Source organism: Salminus brasiliensis, chromosome 10 (assembly GCF_030463535.1).
Source record: "Salminus brasiliensis chromosome 10, fSalBra1.hap2, whole genome shotgun sequence".
In the NCBI taxonomy this organism is placed as follows: domain Eukaryota; kingdom Metazoa; phylum Chordata; class Actinopteri; order Characiformes; family Bryconidae; genus Salminus; species Salminus brasiliensis.
The window spans coordinates 6,660,789-6,681,370 of NC_132887.1; the positions used below are offsets into that span (position 1 = coordinate 6,660,789).

Sequence of the window (20,582 nt, forward strand, 5' to 3'; positions counted from 1 at the left end):
ATCTGTGGACAAAGGCATTTATCTTCCTTTTGTCTTTTTTTTCAGTTCTACAAACACGTCGTCCAAAGTGTGGAGAAATTCATTCAGAAGGTCAGTTGTTTTGTAAAAGCCTGTTGCTAAAACGCCTTAATACAGAGCTAGAAACAGCCGGGTTTTATAAGGTCTAAAGAGGAGCCCGCTCTCTTTCTGCAGTGTAAGCCTGAGTACAAGGTCCCTGGTCTGTATGTCATCGACTCTATCGTCAGGCAGTCCCGACACCAGTTTGGCCAGGAGAAGGATGTGTTCGCTCCCCGCTTCAGTAAAAACATCATCAACACCTTTCAGAACCTCTACCGATGCCCCTCTGATGACAAGGTAAGTTCTCCCTTATGATGTTCTGTCCTGATAGTTGTGGCCAATGACTGTAAAAAAAAATCTTTTAAAAGTGAAGCAACGGTTCTATGCAGCACCTCTGCTGGCTGGTTGCAGTATGACCTGTAGCTCTAGTCTTCCCCATTTGTTTTTTCTTCCCCACTTGTTCATTTTTCTCCAGTGTCTCCAAATTCCAGCCTTTAGTTTTCCGGATGATAATATTGGCACATTTACTTCCCCAGAAATCATTTTAACCCTTATTCTACTTTTTAATTAAGTGATTTGACAGCCTTGGCTCCCTTTCTGTTACATTACATGGAGGAGCTGAGTTATAGTGGAACTTGCATGAGCTGCACTTTTACTGTTGACCCATTCCACATACTGGACAAACTGGGAATACTGGGGGAAAAGCCGCTCTGCTTCTGCGCTGTGAGCTCAACAAAGGCAGTCTAAGACACTAAGGCTTGGTCTGGGGCGGAAAAGTGATGGGCCTACCAAATGAGTAGATGAGTCTGGCTCCACCTCTGGTCTGAAAATTTGATCTGGTGGACAGTTTTGGCTTTATTTTTATAGTACGAAGGGAATGGAAACATGATGTCCATGTTTTCTACAGTCACTGGTTGTAGTAATTTTAAGGACGGTAGTATTCGAGATTTTGGAATAATGCATCAGTAAAAGCTTCTGTGTCCTACATTAGTGGCTGTTCCCAGTCTTGGAACCCCACGCTCTGACCTTCCTTTCCCTGCTCTTACTGAAAAAGTAGGATGATCTGTTTTACAGCAAGGAGCTACAAAACTGTCTTCGCTGTGATTCAGAACCACTATATTAAGCCCATTGTACATAAAGGCTTGACTTACTAACATGTTTTTCTGTGTTCCTGTTTCAGAGTAAGATTGTTCGAGTTCTCAATCTGTGGCAGAAAAACAGTGTGTTCAAAAGTGACATCATCCAGCCCCTACTGGACATGGCCGCAGGGCTACCACCACCAAGTGTCACACCAGTAACAGCCAGCAGTGCTGTCCCTGTTAACAATGCCACTCCTGGTTAGTTACTCATGCACTCGTGCCATAATTCTCTTAATTGTGGGTGGTAATTCTATTACAGTAATGCAATTACAGGATTAGTCCTAGTACTTCAGGGATGCCTTTAAGAATGCCTTTCTGGATTATGGTGTGGCGATGCATTTGCAAAAACCTCAAGATTATGTATACCACTATAGCTTATCCCTGATTATTTTACTGCAAGTCACCATTGACTTTATAAAAAGAATGTGTGGTCGAGTAACACATTGATTTATTTATAAAGTGCTTGTTATTATTATTGTACCAATATTGTGTATCTAATGTTTAATTATATTTGAATTTCTCTCTTCATTTCTCCCTCCCTTTTCCATGTGTTTGCTCAGCTGCATTGTAGCTGCTCCCTCTATATACTCAGTTTAAATAAAGGCTGATTCATTTAAATGAGTATATTTCAGCTCCAGCATTTGCTTATGCCTCACAACTCCAAGCTTCGGTGTTAGAACAGTTCTGCTCAGATTTTTGCAGCTCATTTGGATTTGCTCTGGGGCTGTGCTGACACCTAGTGGTTAAAAACAAGAACATCTACTGTGATGAAGACTTGTGTGGTTCTCAGATGAGCTTCGTAAAGATACAGTATTTCTAATTTTATTAAATGTTTTTCTTCTCCCGTGTGTAACAGGCACTCCTGCTACTCCGGCTACTCCAGCCAACATAGTGCCGAGTTTACCAGACTGGGCCTCTCAGATCTCTAACTCTGACACAATGACTGCTGTAGCCCAGATACTACAGAGCCCTCAGGGGCAGCAGGTCAGCCAGCATCTCTCTTACGTTTACTGCACTTCTGCATCTTACACAGTACTGAAGTATTAAGGTCATGTCCATCAGGAGCACTTGCATGTTCATTACCCATGCTGTTACATTGTTATTAATCTTACCTTTAAACTCTGTGACCGTTGGCAACACAATCTTTAAGCTCTGCTAGGACTGTTGGCAACAATTATTTTTTTGATCCCCACCCAAGAAATATTTAAATGCCAATCAGCTGAAAGCTGATCTGCAGCATATCCAAGCTATGCAAAGTTTAGTGTCCAATTCTATATATGTAGAAACATGCTCCTCATTTTAGGTCTGTTATTTACCCTCCCAGTTCTACTTACTACTATACTAAAATAATTAGATATTGTCCTGTTCCTTTTATTTGCCCCTGATACAAGCCGTTGTCTCTTTTTGTAGTTGCAGCAGTTGGTGCAAAGCCTGCAGATGCAGCAGCAGAAGCCTCAGCCTTCATTACTGCAGGCATTGGATGCAGGCCTGGTGGTCCAGTTACAGGCTCTGACTGCCCAGCTCACTGCAGCAGCTGCAGCCAACACACTCAACCCACTGGAGCAGAGGGTTTCCTCCTTCAACAAGGTAGAACATGTATAAAAATGATTAATGGCTTGGTCCAAAAGTATTTAATATTGTGCACTAATATCTAACTCTGTTGTTTGGCTGGATTTTATGTGTGGGAGCTGTATGTTAGTACTAATGCAGTGGTTTTGACCCTCTTTCTTTTTGCAGAAACTCCTGGGTCAGTTTGATTTTGGCAGTGAATCCGAACCCAGTGAGGATTCTAAAAAGGACACAGGAACGTCTCAGTTGTATGTTGTACATTTTCTGTTTTCTGTTATTTGAATGTATCTCAAGGTCCGATTTTCTTTCATATCCTTGATTTTATATTTATTTCTACCTCAGCTCAATGATGTCCAAGCTGTTTCAAAGCCTTTATCCACTCGTTCCTATTTTGCGTTCTGTACACCTGAGAACTATTAACGTTATGCAGTTTTAATAACAATTTTATGTCCTTGATGACTCATGCTGGCTTCCTGATTAATGTATGAATTATTTAATTATGGCAAATGAAATTATTTAAGCTTTTTTCTTTTGTTTTTTTTTAGGCCCATGGTTTCAGAGTCAATCAACAGCTCCATTTTCCATCAGTTGGCTGAGCAGCTCCAGCAGCAGAACCTTGAGCAGTTTCAGAAGCAGATACTGGAGCATCAACAGCATCAGCAGAAGGTGCCGGTAACCGTTACACAGTTAGCACACATACACTTTACCTGCCATAGGCTTCTCCACCCTACCTCAGGTGCCAGGGGAACTTGTATGTTAGGGAGTAAATAATAAGTCAAGTATTGGGATATTGGGCACTGGATATTTTTGCAAATGCAACAGATTTAAATGCAATTGATACCAAGATTGCATAGGATTACTAGATTATAGGAAAGTAAGTCAGTACCTGGATGAGGAAAATGATGCAGGTTATATTTACCCTGCTTTCTTCTGCGTAAATGTTTTTCAGGGTTTCAGGTGTAGCACATTAGTGACTAACAGCCACCAGTGTAGCCATAGCTGTTGCATAATTTCTAAAACTATATGCTCATAAATCAACATGTTGAGGTTATTGGTAACATGGCAATATTTTTATTTGAGTTATATTAGTGTTCTGCAAAAAATGTGTGGTAGACATTTCTAAACCGATGTTGTTTACTGCGTCCGTATTTCAGACGTTCAGAAGCTTTGTCTGTATTCTGATATATGTTTGTTTTTCAAATTGCACTACATCCATATGTCTTCCTTTAGTAGCAAACTGTGTTTACTTGAAGGAAGGGTTCCCAAAAGACAGCAATTCACAGTTTTGAAGAAAAATACTTACTTACAAATTAAGTGAAATTACGTGCATTTGGGTTTTTGATGGACTGCCTAGTGGGCCGGCCTAGAAGAGGCCGTTTCGTTTACTGACTGACTGACTGACCTTGTTGAAAGCAAGCAAGCAAGCAATATTCATGAGGTTCTGGGCCCTTCACATCTAAAACCCAGTGAATGTGGTCTACAGCTTAAGGCGCCGAGAGCAAGGCTAGAGTCCTTTACCAGTCAGGGTCACAGGAAGTGCTACGTTCAACATAATAGAGGTCATTTTATGCTCTAGAGAATATGCTCTAACCTGATGGTGTTAGATAAGAAAAGACACGCTGGTACTGTTTTAAATTGAGCAATTAAAAAAGAATCTAGAAGTTAAATTCTTGTGCTCTGTTTTCTGCTTTCAGTCTATGGCAATGGAGAGCCAGGAGACTATCTTTGGTCCAGAGAACTCCACCCTTCCAGCGCAGAGCAGTGTCCAACCACAGCTTCAAGAACAGGAAACCAAAATGGATGACTCCATTGACAACCAGCAGCAGGTAAGAGCAAACGTCTAGACTTGCTTTTTAAGATAATAGGCCTCTGACTTACTCAGTTGCTGATTGGCTTCATACAATGCCTTCCTGTTCTGATTATTTTTTCCACAGTTCTCTATTTAATGGATTTGAGCAGCATTTTCACTTAATCAATTAATTTGTGTTTGTTTGTGTTTCATGCAGGACATGGATCTTGATGAGGGACAGGACACTGTTGATGAGGAGATCTTTGAGTCAGAAGAGAAGAAAACCAGTGGTACTCGTTCAAGAACGCGTTCTAGGTCCCGCTCCAGGTTGGAGAAGCTGTATATATGATAATTGTATATATGAGATTTGCCAAGTGTTGGTGTTGCACCTTCTAAATTAGAAGAATGAGGTTACACTCTTAACTCTTTTACTGCAGGTCACCTAAGAGGAGGAGGTCGAGGTCACGCTCAGGCTCCCGGAAGCGCAAACACCGGAAACGGTCACGATCACGGTCGAGAGACCGAAAGAGGAAATCTTCTCGCTCCTATTCCAGTGAGCGACGAGCACGAGAGAGGGAAAAAGAGCGGCAGAAGAAAGGCCTTCCTCCTATCCGCTCCAAATTTCTCAGTGGTATGATCAGGTTCATTTCTTAAGCTGAATCAGCAGGATGAGAACATTGAGAGGATTTTGAGAAAGTGAAAAATGCATGACCTGGAATTTAAATTTAATTAATTTATTTATTTATTACTAATTAAAAACATTCAAAGCAAGTTATGAATTAAGTGGAATTAAATAATTGGAGTCATTTATTTTCTGAGAGATTAGGCTTAACCTGTATGTTCTAATAAATGGTTCTTTCACTGCCCCTTATTTATTGCTTTCTTAATCTTTCAGTTTGCAGCACTACATTGTGGGTGGGCCAAGTGGACAAGAAGGCCACCCAGCAGGACCTTACCAACCTTTTTGAAGAGTTTGGCCAGATTGAATCAATCAATGTGAGTTTGACCAGGAAGACTTCCCCTTATTCTGAGTGCAGTAAATCAGACCTCCTCTTAAAAGGGAACATAAATCAGATACAAGGTCTTGCAACTGTTTGGCACACTTCAGGAAGTCCTCAGACTTCAAAGTGTTGTGGGTTAAAGAACACTCTTTGAACGTAATTGATTGTATCCATGTTCCCATGACCTATGCATTGCAGTCTTATGTTTGCATCATATCAATAACTAATTTTGTAATAATAATCCTTTCTGGGCTGAATGGACTGTACAGACAATTTGCAGGACTGGAGTTGGGAAATGCTTGACCGTGTTCTCCCTCTTTTCTCTGTTCATAGATGATTCCTCCCAGGGGCTGTGCTTATATCTGCATGGTGCACAGACAAGATGCTTACCGTGCCCGACAGAAATTGAGCACTGGCTCCTTTAAAATTGGCTCCAAAGTTATTAAGGTTTGTAATCCTTTCCTGTTTAGCTGGTCTTCTTTCTCAGTTATCACCCACTGAAAAATAATGTGTATTATGGAGAGATGTGTTGTAGAGATGATGATCATTTGGTACAGTCTTATGGCATTTCTTTCTCATTGTCATGTATAACTGCAAAATAGTTTTACTTTATGGGCCATTGTATTGCACTCTTATCAAATTGAGAGACACTGTATAGAGCGATGATCACCATCTTAGACTTGAATTCCATTCCCTGACTCTGCAATGCTGCCTGTAGATTGCCTGGGCCCTGAACAAGGGTGTAAAGCAAGAGTACAAACAGTTCTGGGACGTGGATCTTGGAGTGACCTATATCCCATGGGAGAAAGTCAAACTGGATGACTTGGATGGCTTTGCTGAAGGAGGAATGATTGACCAGGAAACCGTCAACAATGGTGAGGAAGTTTTGTTCAGTGGACAGATGGGGTCCTTTTAACACAAGGCCACAGATCTGGTGACCTGATGAGGAGCTGTTTTTAAGGTATGTTCTGTGTCTACCTTATTTGCTTTGGCAGAATGGGAAGCTCAACGGAACTCAGCAGAGGCAGCTAAGGAGACGCAGGTTCAGCCTGTGGCTGCTGAGGCCATCGCAGTCACCAGCTCTCAGAATGAAGCCTTTACACAGTCTGTCACCATGATGCCTGTGCAGGTAATTTAGTTTCTACAGTTTCTGCTATTCCCAATCCCAAAGTTTTAGTGTTAAGTGATCATTTTAATGGTTAAAACTCTCACACACTATAACTACACTATGCTGCACTATTTAAGGTAGAATGGATTCAACAGGAGAACATAAATAAGTAAATAAGACCTCTACAGTCTTGTTTTGGCTGTTAACCAGTAGCATCCCTGCACTTAAAATAAAGCCCTTTTTGATTTGTTTGCCAAAAGGTCACAAATGTTTAGGGTAGTTTTCGAGTTCCTCACCGGGGCAGGCGGCAGCTGAAATGGTCTGTTATGCTGCATGTAATGGTGATTTGATTGTGTGATATAGGACAGTCTGCTGTCTGCATATGAATGGGAATGCTCCAAGAGAGGAAAAACATGCAGAACAAATGTTTATTCTCTGCTTCTAAATACCTCAATTATTTTGCCCAGGGGGTCTTTTAACAATTATTTAAATTGCCTCTGTTTATTTGAATGTGTTGCAGTCAGCATTCTACAGCATCTGGCATTTGCTTTTACCTTATTAGATCCCAGTGGCACAGACTGTCCCTGCTGTAGGACTGGTACCGCCTACCTTCCCGGTCACAATGGCAATGCCCCCACCAGGCTTTGGCCCTCCACCTCCCTTCCTGAGGGCAGGCTTCAATGCCTCACAGCCTCCTCCAGGTAGGTGTTAAAATCCATGGTTCTCCAGTAAACAAACTGTTATTGTTTAGTGACTTGGTGACTTATCAGTGTGTTCTCCATCTTCAGGTTTCTTGGCAACACCTGCGGTGGCCCAGTCAGCTGTTGGAACTGGCCTTGCCTCAGCTCAGACAAGTAGGTTAAAGACCCCCTGAAGTCTCATTTGTCTACATGAGCTCTACATTAGATCTGGTTGAAGAATGCTTTCTGCAAAACAACTGATATTCCAAACCCTAAAAGGCAGCCTCTCGTTTCTATCTTTTCCAACAGCTCTGTTGCAGCCTTCAATGTCCGCAACTCAAGAAAACAACAAGGACGCCGCATTTGGAGCCTTAATCCCTCCGACGAGCAGCATTCCAGCCGGCTTCATTCCCTCAGCAATGGCAGGGGCTGGGGTATTCAATCCTGCAGGAGCGCAGCCTCCGCAGGCCAGCGCAGAAAAGACTCCATCTACGGAGAGCATGGACACACCTGCTGAAATAACACTACAAGGTAAGGGCTTTTTTTTGGTCTACACACAAACATGGGGGGTCCAATCAAAGAGGAACATTTTTTTGAGAATGTAGCCTTGGCTGTTTTGAAAGCAACAAATCAAGACATTTCTGTTTCTCTTGGTCACACATTCTTTGACTTGTCAGAGTCAAAGGACAGAGGACTTGTTTGAAGTGTGGAATTATTTGGTAATACTTTGGTAACAGATTGTAGTAATTAATGAATGCCTTTTATAGTTGTTACTAGAAAATAAACCTTTTTTCATGCCAATAAAAAAAAAAGTGAAAATCTCATATTAAAGACATGACTGGCAAGAGTGAAACACAAAAAAATGGTTATTAAATTGCAGTATGTAAATAGCAGTTGTCTGGTATGGGGGAATTTTTAGAAAGGGTAGTTAAACCCTGGTTTGCCCCAGGGAAGGCAGTGTTACCCACTACGCTACACCAGTTTGTCAGCTCCATACTTTGTTGTTTTTAGGGTAATAAACCTTAATGATATAACCCTACAAACGTTATAATAAATGGGTGTAATATGCTCATTAGGCAGACATTTACATTAGTGAGTAGTATTTAACAGACCCTAACTTGTCATTTTATAAAGACTGGAAAGTACATTTTATTTACAGGTAATTACAATTACTTTGGCATTTGACCAACTTATTAATTATTACTTATTTAGTAACAACATGAGTAATTGGAATTATTTACTACAATTTACTGTAGTGTTACCAAGTATGTTAAGTTGAAATGTATGCTTTGGCTACTTTGTTTGACTTTACATGTAACTCCTTATCTTTTCTCTCCATCACAGGAATGCAGAATGCAGCACGTAGTGGAATGGGTCTACTAGGCATGCACCCTTCTGCATCTCTTTCTCATCCTCTTTCTGGACAGCGAATGCCTGGTATGCTGCCCCTTGATCTGCGACCCAACCTCCTTCAGGGAGCCGGGGCCCGCTTCCCACTTCTCATGCAGCAGGGCCTGGCTCAGCAGGCCAACAGCCTTCTGGATGCCTCCCTTCAAGCCCAGGCACGTGCTCGAGCTCCTTTCTCTCAGATGGAGCACTTCAGCCGGACTGAAGGTGCCTTTGCCAGGACCCCCAACCCCTCAGCTGCTGGAACGGACAACCTGGATAAGGCTAACAATGAGACGCCTCCCAGTTCAGATGCGAGAGGCCAACAAGAGGGCGATCAGGACTATCGCTTTCCACCCCCAGAAAAACAGAGCACAGGCCTGCTGAAAACTCCTCCTCTGGAGATGCGTACAGAACCCACCCCTGTGAGACCTCCGCTGCTGGAGAGACCTCCAAGAGGCGGCATGCAAGCAGAAAACCGGGAAGGACCTGGCAGAAGGGATTCAATGCCGGGTAGTTTCCGAGGGGAGTCTCGTTGGGGTCCTCCACGAGGGGACTTTGATGAGCGTGACATGAGGGGAATGCAAGCAGGAGCCCCCAAGGGCTTCCAGGAGGATCGCCCAAACCCCAACTTCCAAAACCGATTTGAGATGCGCCCTGGAGGAGTCACAGGGGGAGGAGGCCCGGCCTGGAACCGTGGAGGAGGAGCGGCCTTCAGTGCCAACATGGACTTTGATGACCGCCGCCGGCCCTGGGAGAGACAGAAGGACCGCGACGACCGGGATTTCCGCAGGGAAATGAATGGCAACCGGCATGGCCGGGAGCATGACCGCGACAGGGAACGGGACAGGGAACGAGACCGTGGACGAGATCGAAACCGCGAGCGTGAGAGAGAGCGAGAGAGGGATCGAGATAGGGAGCGGGAGCGGGACAACGACAAGGAAAAGGAAAGGGACCAGGAACGCAGCAGTGGCTGGACCCAACTTTCTCAACAGCCTCTTCTCCCTCTGCCCAAACCTCAGTCCCAGCCGCTGCTCCCTCTGCCCACTCCTCCCACTCCCCTCCTCAACCTGCCTCCATCACAACCCGAATTACAGCCTAAACCTCTGCTACAGCATCCGCCGCAACCAGAACTGCATCGGCCAGAGCTGCATCAGCCAGGACGGCAAAGCGAACCTCAGCCAGAAGCGAAGCCTCAATGTCAGCAGTCTCAACCCCAGTCACCCGCTGCCCCGGAAGTGACCGCAGGCAGCCAAGTGAAAAAGGAAGACTGTAATGTCCAGGAGACTGTAGACTCAAAACCTGAAATTAACCTCACCCAGCCTAAACCACAGCCTATTGCAGAGGCTTCTCGCTCCCCCTCTCCTTCTCCTTCTCCTTCTCCTCCTAATCCCACGGCCATGCCAACAATCATCCCGGACGAGCCCCCAAAACAAGAGGAGTCCTTGGAAACGCCCACTCCCTCCCTTGCGGTTAGAGACAGTGAACAGGCTGGGCCGAAGGCAGAAGCTGAGACTGATCCTGAGCTAGTGAAAACTGACACTGAGGAAGCATAATCATCACTCAGTAGGTAAAAGATCATTTTGTATAGTTGTCATCACTGTACTTATTTCAAAGGCTTCCACAGGACCTGCTCAGTTCATGACATTGCCTGACACCCTAACAAATGGTTTTACTTTTCATGCTAATGATGTACATCATAGATGGCTCGCAATAGAGGATTTCAATGGTAGGTGATATTTTAAATATTTTATTTTAATTGTTATTTTATGTTTTTTTTAGTTTTAATGCAACCCCACTGTTTTAAACTAGGTGAATCCATGGAAACTTGCTTGCCAAAATATTGTGTAGCCTAATTGTAAATGCTGGGTGGGTGGGGGCGGGGGAGTCGCTGTGGGGGTGCTTTGACCTTCCTATGGAAGAGTTTAAGGATCCTGGCTTTTTCTAATGGATTGATTGCAGAATACTTGAAAACAGCGGTCACTGGCCTGTTCTGTCTTTTCTTTTCAAAACCGCAGCTGCAAAGTTTGAAATGAATGCCATTGTGGTGTCCTATGCTTGTTGTCTATTAAGCAAAATATGCGTACAACCAATACAGTGAGAACAGTAATGAGTTTTAGTTGCTTTTGAAAAGGAACCAAAAAAAAAAAAAGATTAAAATATGATGTACTATCCCCATGTTAAATGTCTGATTTTTCTTCATCATACTGCAGTGAATACAACAGTGCAGCCAGAAAAAGGTTCCGGAAAGACAAATGGATGTTGGGAGCACTCTGTTTTAGTTTCAAATAAACATGCTTTGTTTGCTAAAAATGCTTTAGGACTGTATTTTCTGAGAAGGGAATTTTCTGCACACAGATCATTATGACTGACCACGAACCAAACCAAACTGGACCCTGGGGTTAGTGTTCTCAATGGGAGCAGTTAGAAAATACAGACTTGCCCTGGATTTTCAGTTTAGTCTAGCTGAAGCTGTTGGGTTGAGAGACTTACTGGTTTAATTATGTGCAGCTATGTCTCTCTCTCTTTCTCTTTCTCTCTTTCTCTCTCTCTGTCTCTGTCTCTGTCTCTCTCTCTCTCTTTCTCTTTCTCTCTCTCTCTCTCTCTCTCTTTCTCTTTCTCTCTTTCTCTCTCTCTCTCTCTCTCTCTGTCTCTGTCTCTGTCTCTCTCTCTCTCTTTCTCTTTCTCTCTTTCTCTCTCTCTCTCTCTCTCTGTCTCTCTGTCTCTCTCTCTCTCTCTCTCTCTCTCTCTTTCTCTCTCTCTCTCTGTCTGGCTGTTGTCGTGAGACTCCCAGCCTTGCTTTAGTGTACTGGTAGTGCTTTCAAAACACACACACACTTGGCTCAGTAGTGAACTGAACAAAAACCCAGAAATTTCCCCATCTATGTACTTTCTACCCTAGGACTTCGTATGCATCCCTTGGACTCCTGCTTTTGTTTTACTGTCAAGTTTCTAAACCCAGCCAACCAAAGTGCCTTTAGACTTAAATATGACCGACACAACCATCATGCCAAAATATCTGTAACTGAAAAAAGTGAGGCAATATACAGAAGTCCTTCTGCAAATCAGGGGCCATTTTCATCAAAGCAAACATGTAAAATCCACAACACAGAGATGTTTGTACTTCAGAAACAGAAGTCTTATTCACAATTAAACATGTCTGGGTGGTAAATTTCATCCTAAAATGGCTGCAGCTGTAGTACATTTCTGACCCGGCACACATGCTAGTTGTCGTCGAAATTAATCATTGGATTAATAGTGTAAAGTTTTAAACAGAAAATAAATGTTCTCTAGCTTAATGAACCCTTTCTAACATGGAAAAAGCAACAAATAAACATTAAACATTAATATCAGTAAACCTTAAACCATCCGAATGTGCCATGTCTTGGTTCCTGGCTGCTCCAACTGCTCAAATGAGGTCATGTCTACTTTCTGAGGTCGTTTAAAGCAGCAGTACGTTTACTTAAAGAAGAAACAGTTTCGTGTAACAGGGTGGTAGGTCAAGCTGAGGGACGCACACATCATGTTTTTAACAAAAAGTAAGGTTTTCATTATAAATAAACATTTTGGGTAAATGGGGAAACAAATATCCTGAAATGGTTAGATGGTTTGGTTAAAAATAAAGGTTTATTAATTTATCTTTTTTTTTTTTTTTTTTTTTTTTTTTAAGCAGTTTGTTTGAATTTACAGTAATTACAAACCAATATATGCAGACAACAAATAGAATCTGGATACAGTTAACAGTGTTTAATGAGGTCACATTATGAAGCTCAGCTATAGACTGTTGCACATCAGAATATTCCAAAAGTGCTATAGCTGGATGTTCATCACAGAACAGGAGAGCTGGACGTGTTGGTATTTTGAGCTCTAATAGTTTAACATTACATTCACTTAAAAAATGGCATTGGCTAGCATTTTTATTAATACTGGGTTTCATTTAAAAGTGTGCAAATGTCGTGGTCAGTACGGACATGTCAAAATGGTCAAAAAAAAAAATGTAAAATATAGAATGTTATTTCTTCAGAAATTGTATTTTCTGTTAAACTTTGGAAGCGCTGGCACATTATTTTTGTGCTTGATGCATCTCTTCATTCAACATTAAGTAAGAATGGCCCTGGTTTCGTAGAACGACTCATTATCCAAAACATACAGAAAAAGATGCTTAATCAGGGGTAACGTGCAAAGGCTTTCCACTTGGCCTACATCCAGTCAAGCATAAGCTTTTCTTATTGAAATATAGAGACTTGAATTCTTGATTTTGAAACAACTGAATACTAAATACTTAAGATTTATTACATTGATTTAATTAAGAAAATGACAAGTGTTTATTACAGAGCGATAACCCCAAATGCCAGACTGTGCCTTTACCACCTATTTATCTTTTTACCTTCTATCCGAACCGACCGAGGAGTGGTCAGTACAAACTTTTCTGCTATACTGACTGACTCTGTGATATGGATGTTGCAAGTCGAACACAATGACCACAAGCCTGGCCTTTGGGGCTGTGCCCTGACTCGCATGGCGAATAGAATAAGGAGTCGAAGTGCGCACCTTAGATATGTAAATTTAATCCTAAATAAAAAAGGAGGGAATTTTAAAGGCTGGCGTTTGCAGTTGAGCTCGGTTCTGTAGTTGTTCTAACTCTGGCTCTTGTATGGATTCAATTGAACACAGAAGTAGGAAAAGGCCAGCTTCTCTCCCCCACTTGTTGCACACCTTTAAATCCTCCTCAATGAATCTCTCATTCATCCCCTAACATTCACACTGCTCAGCTACTACTGCATCTACTGGGAGCTCTGAACAGACAGTCTACGCTGATGATTTTAGGAATCCTTTATGATTTAAGCTCCATTTGTTTAACATTACAGGGAGGGGACTGGATTCGTAGCCTTCAGTGTTTCTAGTGAATATGGCCCTATGTTTCCACATGCTTTAAATGGATTGGTCTGATCGTGATATGAGGACGGCGCTTGTCCAGCCATCTGGTGCTGGCATGGAGGGTGTTGGCACAAAGGGAATGCCATGGTGGTGGGGAGGAGGGGGGCTGTTGCCATGCTGATTCTCTTTCCCTGCTAGGAAAGAGGAGAGACTTGAAATGTGCATAGTCAGCAGTCAAGTCCCTCAGTGTTTCCATTCTGCTCTGTTTTAAAGCCAGGTTGGGAGAAGAGCGCTGGCTGACCGTGATGAATGGCTGGACAGCACGTGCTGGATGTGTTTTCAGCACAGAATGAGTGGAGTGTTGAAAATAGTGTAGTAATTTACTAAAATGCCCTGGATCTGACATCAGCCGAAGGTGCCAAATCCATCGTTGATGCACTTTTAGTGGAGTTAGGGTGGTCGTGAAATAGGGTAAATATAAATCATGTACCGTGATGGACATACTGTCGTCTACACTAGCCTCTACTTTCAAGCTGCACACACAGTGTACATGTTTTTCTGTTGGGATCGGATGTGGTTGAACGTGTGAAACCACAGTGCTCACGGCTATGTCAAAAAAAGTTTGTGGACATCCCTTCCAATGGATGCTTTTGGCTACTGTCAGTTGCACCCATTGCTGCCACAGATGTGCAAATGCATGCACACACACACATCGAGCTTGTCTAGTTCCTGTAGAGAAGTACTGCCAGTAGAATAGGAAAACTGACACCATGCTTAATGCCAGGCGTCGGCTAGAGCGGTATAAAGCTCCTAACAGCAATTGAGCTGTGGAGCAGTAGAAGAACTGAGAGTTCTATAATGATGGATTGTGCTCCATGAGGTGGGGTGGTGATCATTTAACATTCTGACCTCACCAACTTGACTCCAAAATCTAGTAGAACCTCCTTCTCTGGACAGTGGAGACAGTTACTCCAACAAAAGCAGGATGAACCCTTTTTAATATCCGAAATCAAGAGCGAAACTGTGAATGTGCAGGTGTCCCAATACTTATGTCAATTAAAAAAGCATGTTGGAGGCTCCCTCTAGCATGTTTTCAGTATGGTACTTTGGAGTCAGCTAGGTCTCAGCAGGAGCCTTAGTGTTAAAAAAAAAAAAAAAAAAAAAAAAAAAAAAAAAGCTCTCCAGACCCCACACGAGAACGGATAGTCAGCCAGTATGGAAGTCCTGGCAGTCAGGGATGTGTTTTTCTCTATTTTTTTCATTGGTGACTTGGGAGCCAGTACAGAGCTGGGGTGAATTAGCTGTTAAAAGACTCCATGCAGTGTTTCTAGTGGTAGTAATTTACGCAGTTCAGCATCAGCATGACTTGCTAAGCCTGTTTCTTGCTGCTGACGAGCATTTTTGGTTGGCATTTCAGTCTGTTCCCCGATTCATCAAAACTCAGGAGGCTTTAGCTACAAGGTCAATTAATCTCCTTATTCCCCAGATGTGGCCTAAAGGCATGTGTGAATGCCATGCAGCAGATCTGCTGAACCAGAAGCGTCCTGCTAGACTTTTCACATTTCATTAGTCACCTTTTTGCTCACGTCCATGGAGCTCCAGAGAGGAGTGCTTTGAACAGTCCCTGCCAGCCTGTGCGTACCACAATACCACACAGTAGCTCGGCACGCCTCAGTGATGCAGCAGTCGGTGGAGAAGCCCAGCCTACAGTGCTGCGTACAGACTGAATGTTTTGGGACTTTACTGAAGGATCTGAGATGTGTAGAGCAGCATAGTCTGGGCCTTTTACATGAGGTGTAGTGGTTGGCACTATGGAAAATACCCCCCCCCCTACCCCAAACCCACCTGCTGCTGCATTTATCAGCTGCATAGTTCGTTTTTAAGGTGATACAAGTGCTCATCAAAAGCAGCCACGACTTTTTTAGGGTTTTATATGGTCTTGTCTGATCGCTTCCTCTCGGCTGTCATCTGGCATGTGTGAGAAGATGCTGAGCTTGTCCAGTAGAGGGCAGACTGACTCTTCTGCAAGCTTGACCGGAATCTACGTGGCTGTCTGGTGTGGTAGACTAGCAACAGCTGTATTTGTGCTGCAGTGTCCAAAATCGATGGCCTCCGGGTTGGCCTTCGTATAATAGATTGTCTGTAGAATCCTGTTATGATGAAACACACACACTATATGTCCACATGTTTGTGGACATCCCTTCTAATGAATGCGTTGCTAACACAGATGTGTACACACAGCTTGTCTCGTCCCTGTAGAGAAGTACTGCCAATAGAATAGGAAATCTCCAGAATATATAAATCTCCAGCGTTGAGCTGTGGAGCAGTGGACGAACTGTGTTGTCTGGAATGATGGATGGTGGAGCTCCATCCAATACTTTTGGGATGGGCTGGGGGGTGGGGATAATATAATGATCATCCTGATCAACCTGGACATCCTGATCTCCACTAATGCTCTTGTTGCTGAATGCATAAACAATGCAGAAATATAATATATGAGCAGGTGTCCAAATACTTTTGTCCGTTTAGTGGAAATGCAGTTCTCCACCTGATCCATTTCTTTAGCTTAAGTGTACAGCCCTGAAGTCTGGTCTTTGGTGCTTTGGTATATTTATCTCCATGCTCCAGTCAAATAAATGACATGCTTTTGTCGCGGTCACGTAAAAACCGTAGCAATTTTTGCAGTTTTTCGCTTTTTGACTTGATATGAATCTGGACCTCCACTTTACATCATAATGTCATAATGAATGGACCAATAGAAAAGCTCTAAAATATTTTAACATTGACGTCCATGGAAAGTTACTGAAATTATTTTCCTTCTCCTGTAAAGTTTCCTTTTTGGAGATTCCAAGTTTTTGCATGATGACAACGTGTCGTTTCACACAGCGAACCGCATGACCTTTGTCTCTTGTCTTGTGCTCCATGACTAATATTCAACCCTTCAACTGCCAGCCTTGTTTCAGAAACTCAGAGCTCAGTTTGTGGGGGGACGGGGGTTTACCAGGTTAAAAAATAGCCCATATCTAAGACCCTGCAAACTGCTATCAGATGTATTATTGCTTCCTTTAGCACATTGACACCCGGCATTGCTCTACCAAGTGCCAGACAGGTGAAATTACAGGGTTATTGGTCTACTGCTAGTCTGATACAGAGGTAGCGGGGGGTGAGTTTGGAGCAGCGGCAGGTCCCCCGACAGCAAATGAAGAAGAGAGTTAACATTTGGCGAAAAAGCTTTTCAGAAGTGTTATCAATTAAACACAGCACCTCATTTTAATATGTATTCAAATCAGTGCTGGTGCTTGACATTGAACCTTCCATTAATATTACATGGTGTGGCTCACAGGACCATGTCCAGTGGAATATATATTGGGGTAATGGCTAAGGAAATCAGGCCCATCCTTGAATATTATGTCTAGTATGAAAGCAGTGATCTGGACGTATTCAGTTGCACACTTGAATAAACAACAGGAATCCAAGCTACACAATTAGGACATTTGCATAGGACATTAGAGGTACAGTAGTGAGAGGTTTGAGGCACCTTGGCATATTAGAAGTCAGGTCTCCCAGTAATGAGATTTTTACTGTAGAAACTCCAGATCCCATCAGAACAGATGCAGGTGAACATAAATCCAGTAAAAAGGAGCAAGAGTTTCTCATTCTGAAGAAAGTAGTGAGATCTTGTGAGATCTTTAGTCTGAAGAACAGAGCTCGGTTCCTCCAGGTTTCTCCTGGAAGCCCCCCAGTCCAGCCAGCACAGCGTGGAGGATGTGTTCAACTCCGGCAGCAGCAGCTCACCTGATTTACCATCATTAAGCCCTGATTTACCACCAAACCAGGTGTTGATCTGAGGAGAACTCTAGATAATACTAGACTCCATGAGGAGAACTTTGGAGATGTTCTAATGATGAACACAGTGATGGAGAACCACCACCACTTTCTGTAGGACTGTTATTATTAGTGTTTATTCTAATATTAGTGATTTACTGCCCAGATCAGCAGCTTTTATCATTCTGATTTTCACAGCTGCTTAAAACATCTGCACAGTGAACTGAAACTCACTGGTTCGAACCCTGGGTCATGCTGCCTTCCATCAGCAGCCAGAGCCTGAGAGAGCACAGTTGGCCTTGCTCTCTCAGGGTTGGTAAATGGTTCAGGTTGAAAAGTATTATGTTGGGGGTTGCATGGGTCAGTCCTTACCTTCCCAGTTAAGAGCATTACGTGCTAAGGGATCGTACTAACGAGTGGATTGGTAATTGGCTCTAAAAAATTGGGGAGGAAAATTCTCGGTGCTTGGCCAGACAAGGAATTGACCCCCAGTCTTTTGTGTGGTGGCCAATAGCGTTGCCGGCTACGCTATAGTAATAGTTAAGCCTCAGAAAAGTAATTGCATATTTCTGCTAGCTTATGGCCTCGTCAGGCTTACAGGGTCAATTTTCTCTTTGTCTGAATTCCCCCTGGGTCCGTGGGACGGTAGGGTGTAGGGAGAGGTCAGAGTTCAGCTGCTGTCGGGTGGGGTCAGCAGAACAGGGGGCTTCAGTGAGGCGCCAGCAACCAGTGAAGCAGTTTAATCTGCCATTCGTCATTTGGGAAAGAGCTCGAGCAGATCATAGCAGGCAGGGATGCCACTGGGCTTATTAAAAAAAAGGCTGAATGAGGCCTTGCTGGCACAGCCTGATGGGTTTGGCGGAAGAGCATGGGAGCCAAGTCGGTACCTAAGCTTTGAAAACATAGGGCAAGCCTGAAGTTCTGAGGAAGGAAAATAGCCTGTAGTCAGAAAGGAAGCTTTAACTACTGTTAGAGGGTTGATTTCACTACGTTCTCATTCTGGCAGAGAGGGGAGAAGATATTACATCAGAGCCTGATGGCAGCATGATGAAAGTTTTCCCTGTCTGGATCGTGGGCCGTGAGCTGAAAGAGGACCAGTGTTTGAGCTCATCGCCGTACATACGAACACGCCGCCTCAGGCCTTGACACCTGGTTCAACACACTGTGACAGGAATCTCATTGTTTCCACTGGGGAATAGCTGTAGGAGTCCCACTTAAGAACGGCCCCTTTCCACAGCGTTTGTTTAAAACAGATGTACATGACTTCTCTTCTGCCCTGAGGCTCCACTTCATTTCCTGTTTGTTTTCAGACGCTGGAAACCAGAGAGCTTTATTAAGCGCCGCAGACCTGCTGACCGCACACACTTAGGTCTGAAAGGACCAGTAAGTTCACACACACACAGTCCATAAAGTTTGAGATGCTGCCCTTCGTGCTCGCTGATGATGAAGAGCTCATCTGAACGTACTGTACTGTATATTTTGGCCCTTTGGTGAAAGCTCAAACCCAACACATCTCAACTACACAGTATCACATATCATATCTCCACTATGAGAATACCATCAGTGGGCCTTACCCACCAACTGGTATTAAGAAGAACCAGCTTTCACGAAGACTCCAACATTCACCAGTGTTTTCTTATTTGGGTTTTTTTTGTTTATAAAGGCCATCAGGACATCATGAGTCATAATCCCTACTTGGATGATTACATGGGGAGGTGGAGTAATCTAATTTTACTACAGGGCGTCTGTCAAATTTATGGCTGATTCGCACAGGCTAAGAAATCTCTGCATAAATGACTGAGATTGGAGCGGCTATTCAACGTGCTCACTGCCATCACCTCCGAAACAACCTGTTGATAACCGATCTTATAACCCACTTCCAGTAATGTTGAAACTTTAGGGTGAGAATTAGCCGCTTCATGTTCATAACACACACGTAAGCTGAAGCTGCCAGCAGTGTGGCGCCTCTGAGGAGTTCTTTGGCTCATCATCTGGATTTGACTGAGGTATGCCAGAGACTTGAATGAGCTGAGGCATCGGTGCCATTCACAACAAAGTGCTGCCATGCTTGAGAAAAGCTGCGGGAATCTCCTTTTCCACAAGCTATGATGGAATATTTACCCACATGTTCATTCACACTGGATTAATATAGCCTGGGCTTATTTTTATGCCGCTGGAGTCTTTACTGACGCGGGAGCACATGGTCTGTAAAAAGGCCTGACTTGGTGCATTTGGACAGGACTAAAATCACTGAGAAACTCTGGTATTAATTACATTTACACAGTTACTTTGCTCCACCCCGTGTTAAACAAATCCTGTCCGAATAGGGCTATAGACTTTTTGTTGGGAGATATGGAGATATAGGTTAAGGAGGCCCAAGAAATTGGATGGTGTTTAAGACTAGAGATGAAAAAATACCATACACATGTTGAATAGGACAAGTTATAGCTGTCAGACAAAAGTCTTTGTATCTCCAAAATGGCAAATTTTTATGGATAAATTTCTTACTGCTTCTTACATTTCAATGGAAATCAATGGGGAAAAAATATTGTTATTATTTTTATTATATATTATTTATTACAAGTAATTTCAGAGCATTTCTATTGGTCCATTCATCATTAGATTTTGACATAATATAAAGAATGACTGCCAGATTCATGGTATTTCAAAAAGTGGTTATTTCAAATGGAGGTTTTTGTTCCAGTATAAAGTGAAGTATAAAAACCTATATTAGCATATTATAGGACATATTATAGGACAGGGGTTTCTTAAACCTGATGGTTTGTGCTGTTGGTTGATATCCGTGTGTTGGGAGTTTTGAAGCACTCTTCATTTTGGAGGGCCTTGGGGACCGGTTTGAGAACCACTGGATCCCCTTCCCATATAAAAGGTTACTGAATCTTATATCATCTACCATTTATCCAATACAATCCTATAAAATTCCTTAATATGGTCAGTGTTGTATCTCTAAAATGGTAATGCTGTAGAATTAACTCTTTCATTTGTGGACATTTTTTCATTGATTCATTTGCCCTAAAATATTCACACAAAAAAGGGCCTGCATATCAAATAGTGTACCAAATAAATAAATATATATATATATATATATATATATATATATATATGTGTGTATATATATATATATATATA

General features: G+C 42.8%; 1 protein-coding gene across 1 annotated transcript in view; it reads left to right on the plus strand.

The window, feature by feature from the left end:
• LOC140564039 (SR-related and CTD-associated factor 8-like) overlaps positions 1-11,042 on the plus strand; it is a 33,130-nt gene extending 22,088 nt beyond the window's left edge. The window contains exons 3-20 of the mRNA XM_072689075.1: positions 46-90; positions 193-354; positions 1,238-1,394; positions 2,053-2,180; positions 2,607-2,783; positions 2,934-3,013; positions 3,311-3,431; positions 4,460-4,591; positions 4,772-4,881; positions 4,992-5,185; positions 5,450-5,550; positions 5,889-6,002; positions 6,274-6,430; positions 6,551-6,684; positions 7,226-7,364; positions 7,452-7,517; positions 7,653-7,874; positions 8,688-11,042. Coding sequence (XP_072545176.1) covers positions 46-90; positions 193-354; positions 1,238-1,394; positions 2,053-2,180; positions 2,607-2,783; positions 2,934-3,013; positions 3,311-3,431; positions 4,460-4,591; positions 4,772-4,881; positions 4,992-5,185; positions 5,450-5,550; positions 5,889-6,002; positions 6,274-6,430; positions 6,551-6,684; positions 7,226-7,364; positions 7,452-7,517; positions 7,653-7,874; positions 8,688-10,285 — 3,837 coding nt within the window. The 3' untranslated portion in view covers positions 10,286-11,042. The remainder of the gene's footprint in view (positions 1-45; positions 91-192; positions 355-1,237; positions 1,395-2,052; positions 2,181-2,606; positions 2,784-2,933; positions 3,014-3,310; positions 3,432-4,459; positions 4,592-4,771; positions 4,882-4,991; positions 5,186-5,449; positions 5,551-5,888; positions 6,003-6,273; positions 6,431-6,550; positions 6,685-7,225; positions 7,365-7,451; positions 7,518-7,652; positions 7,875-8,687) is intronic.
• Positions 11,043-20,582: the final 9,540 nt, after the last annotated feature.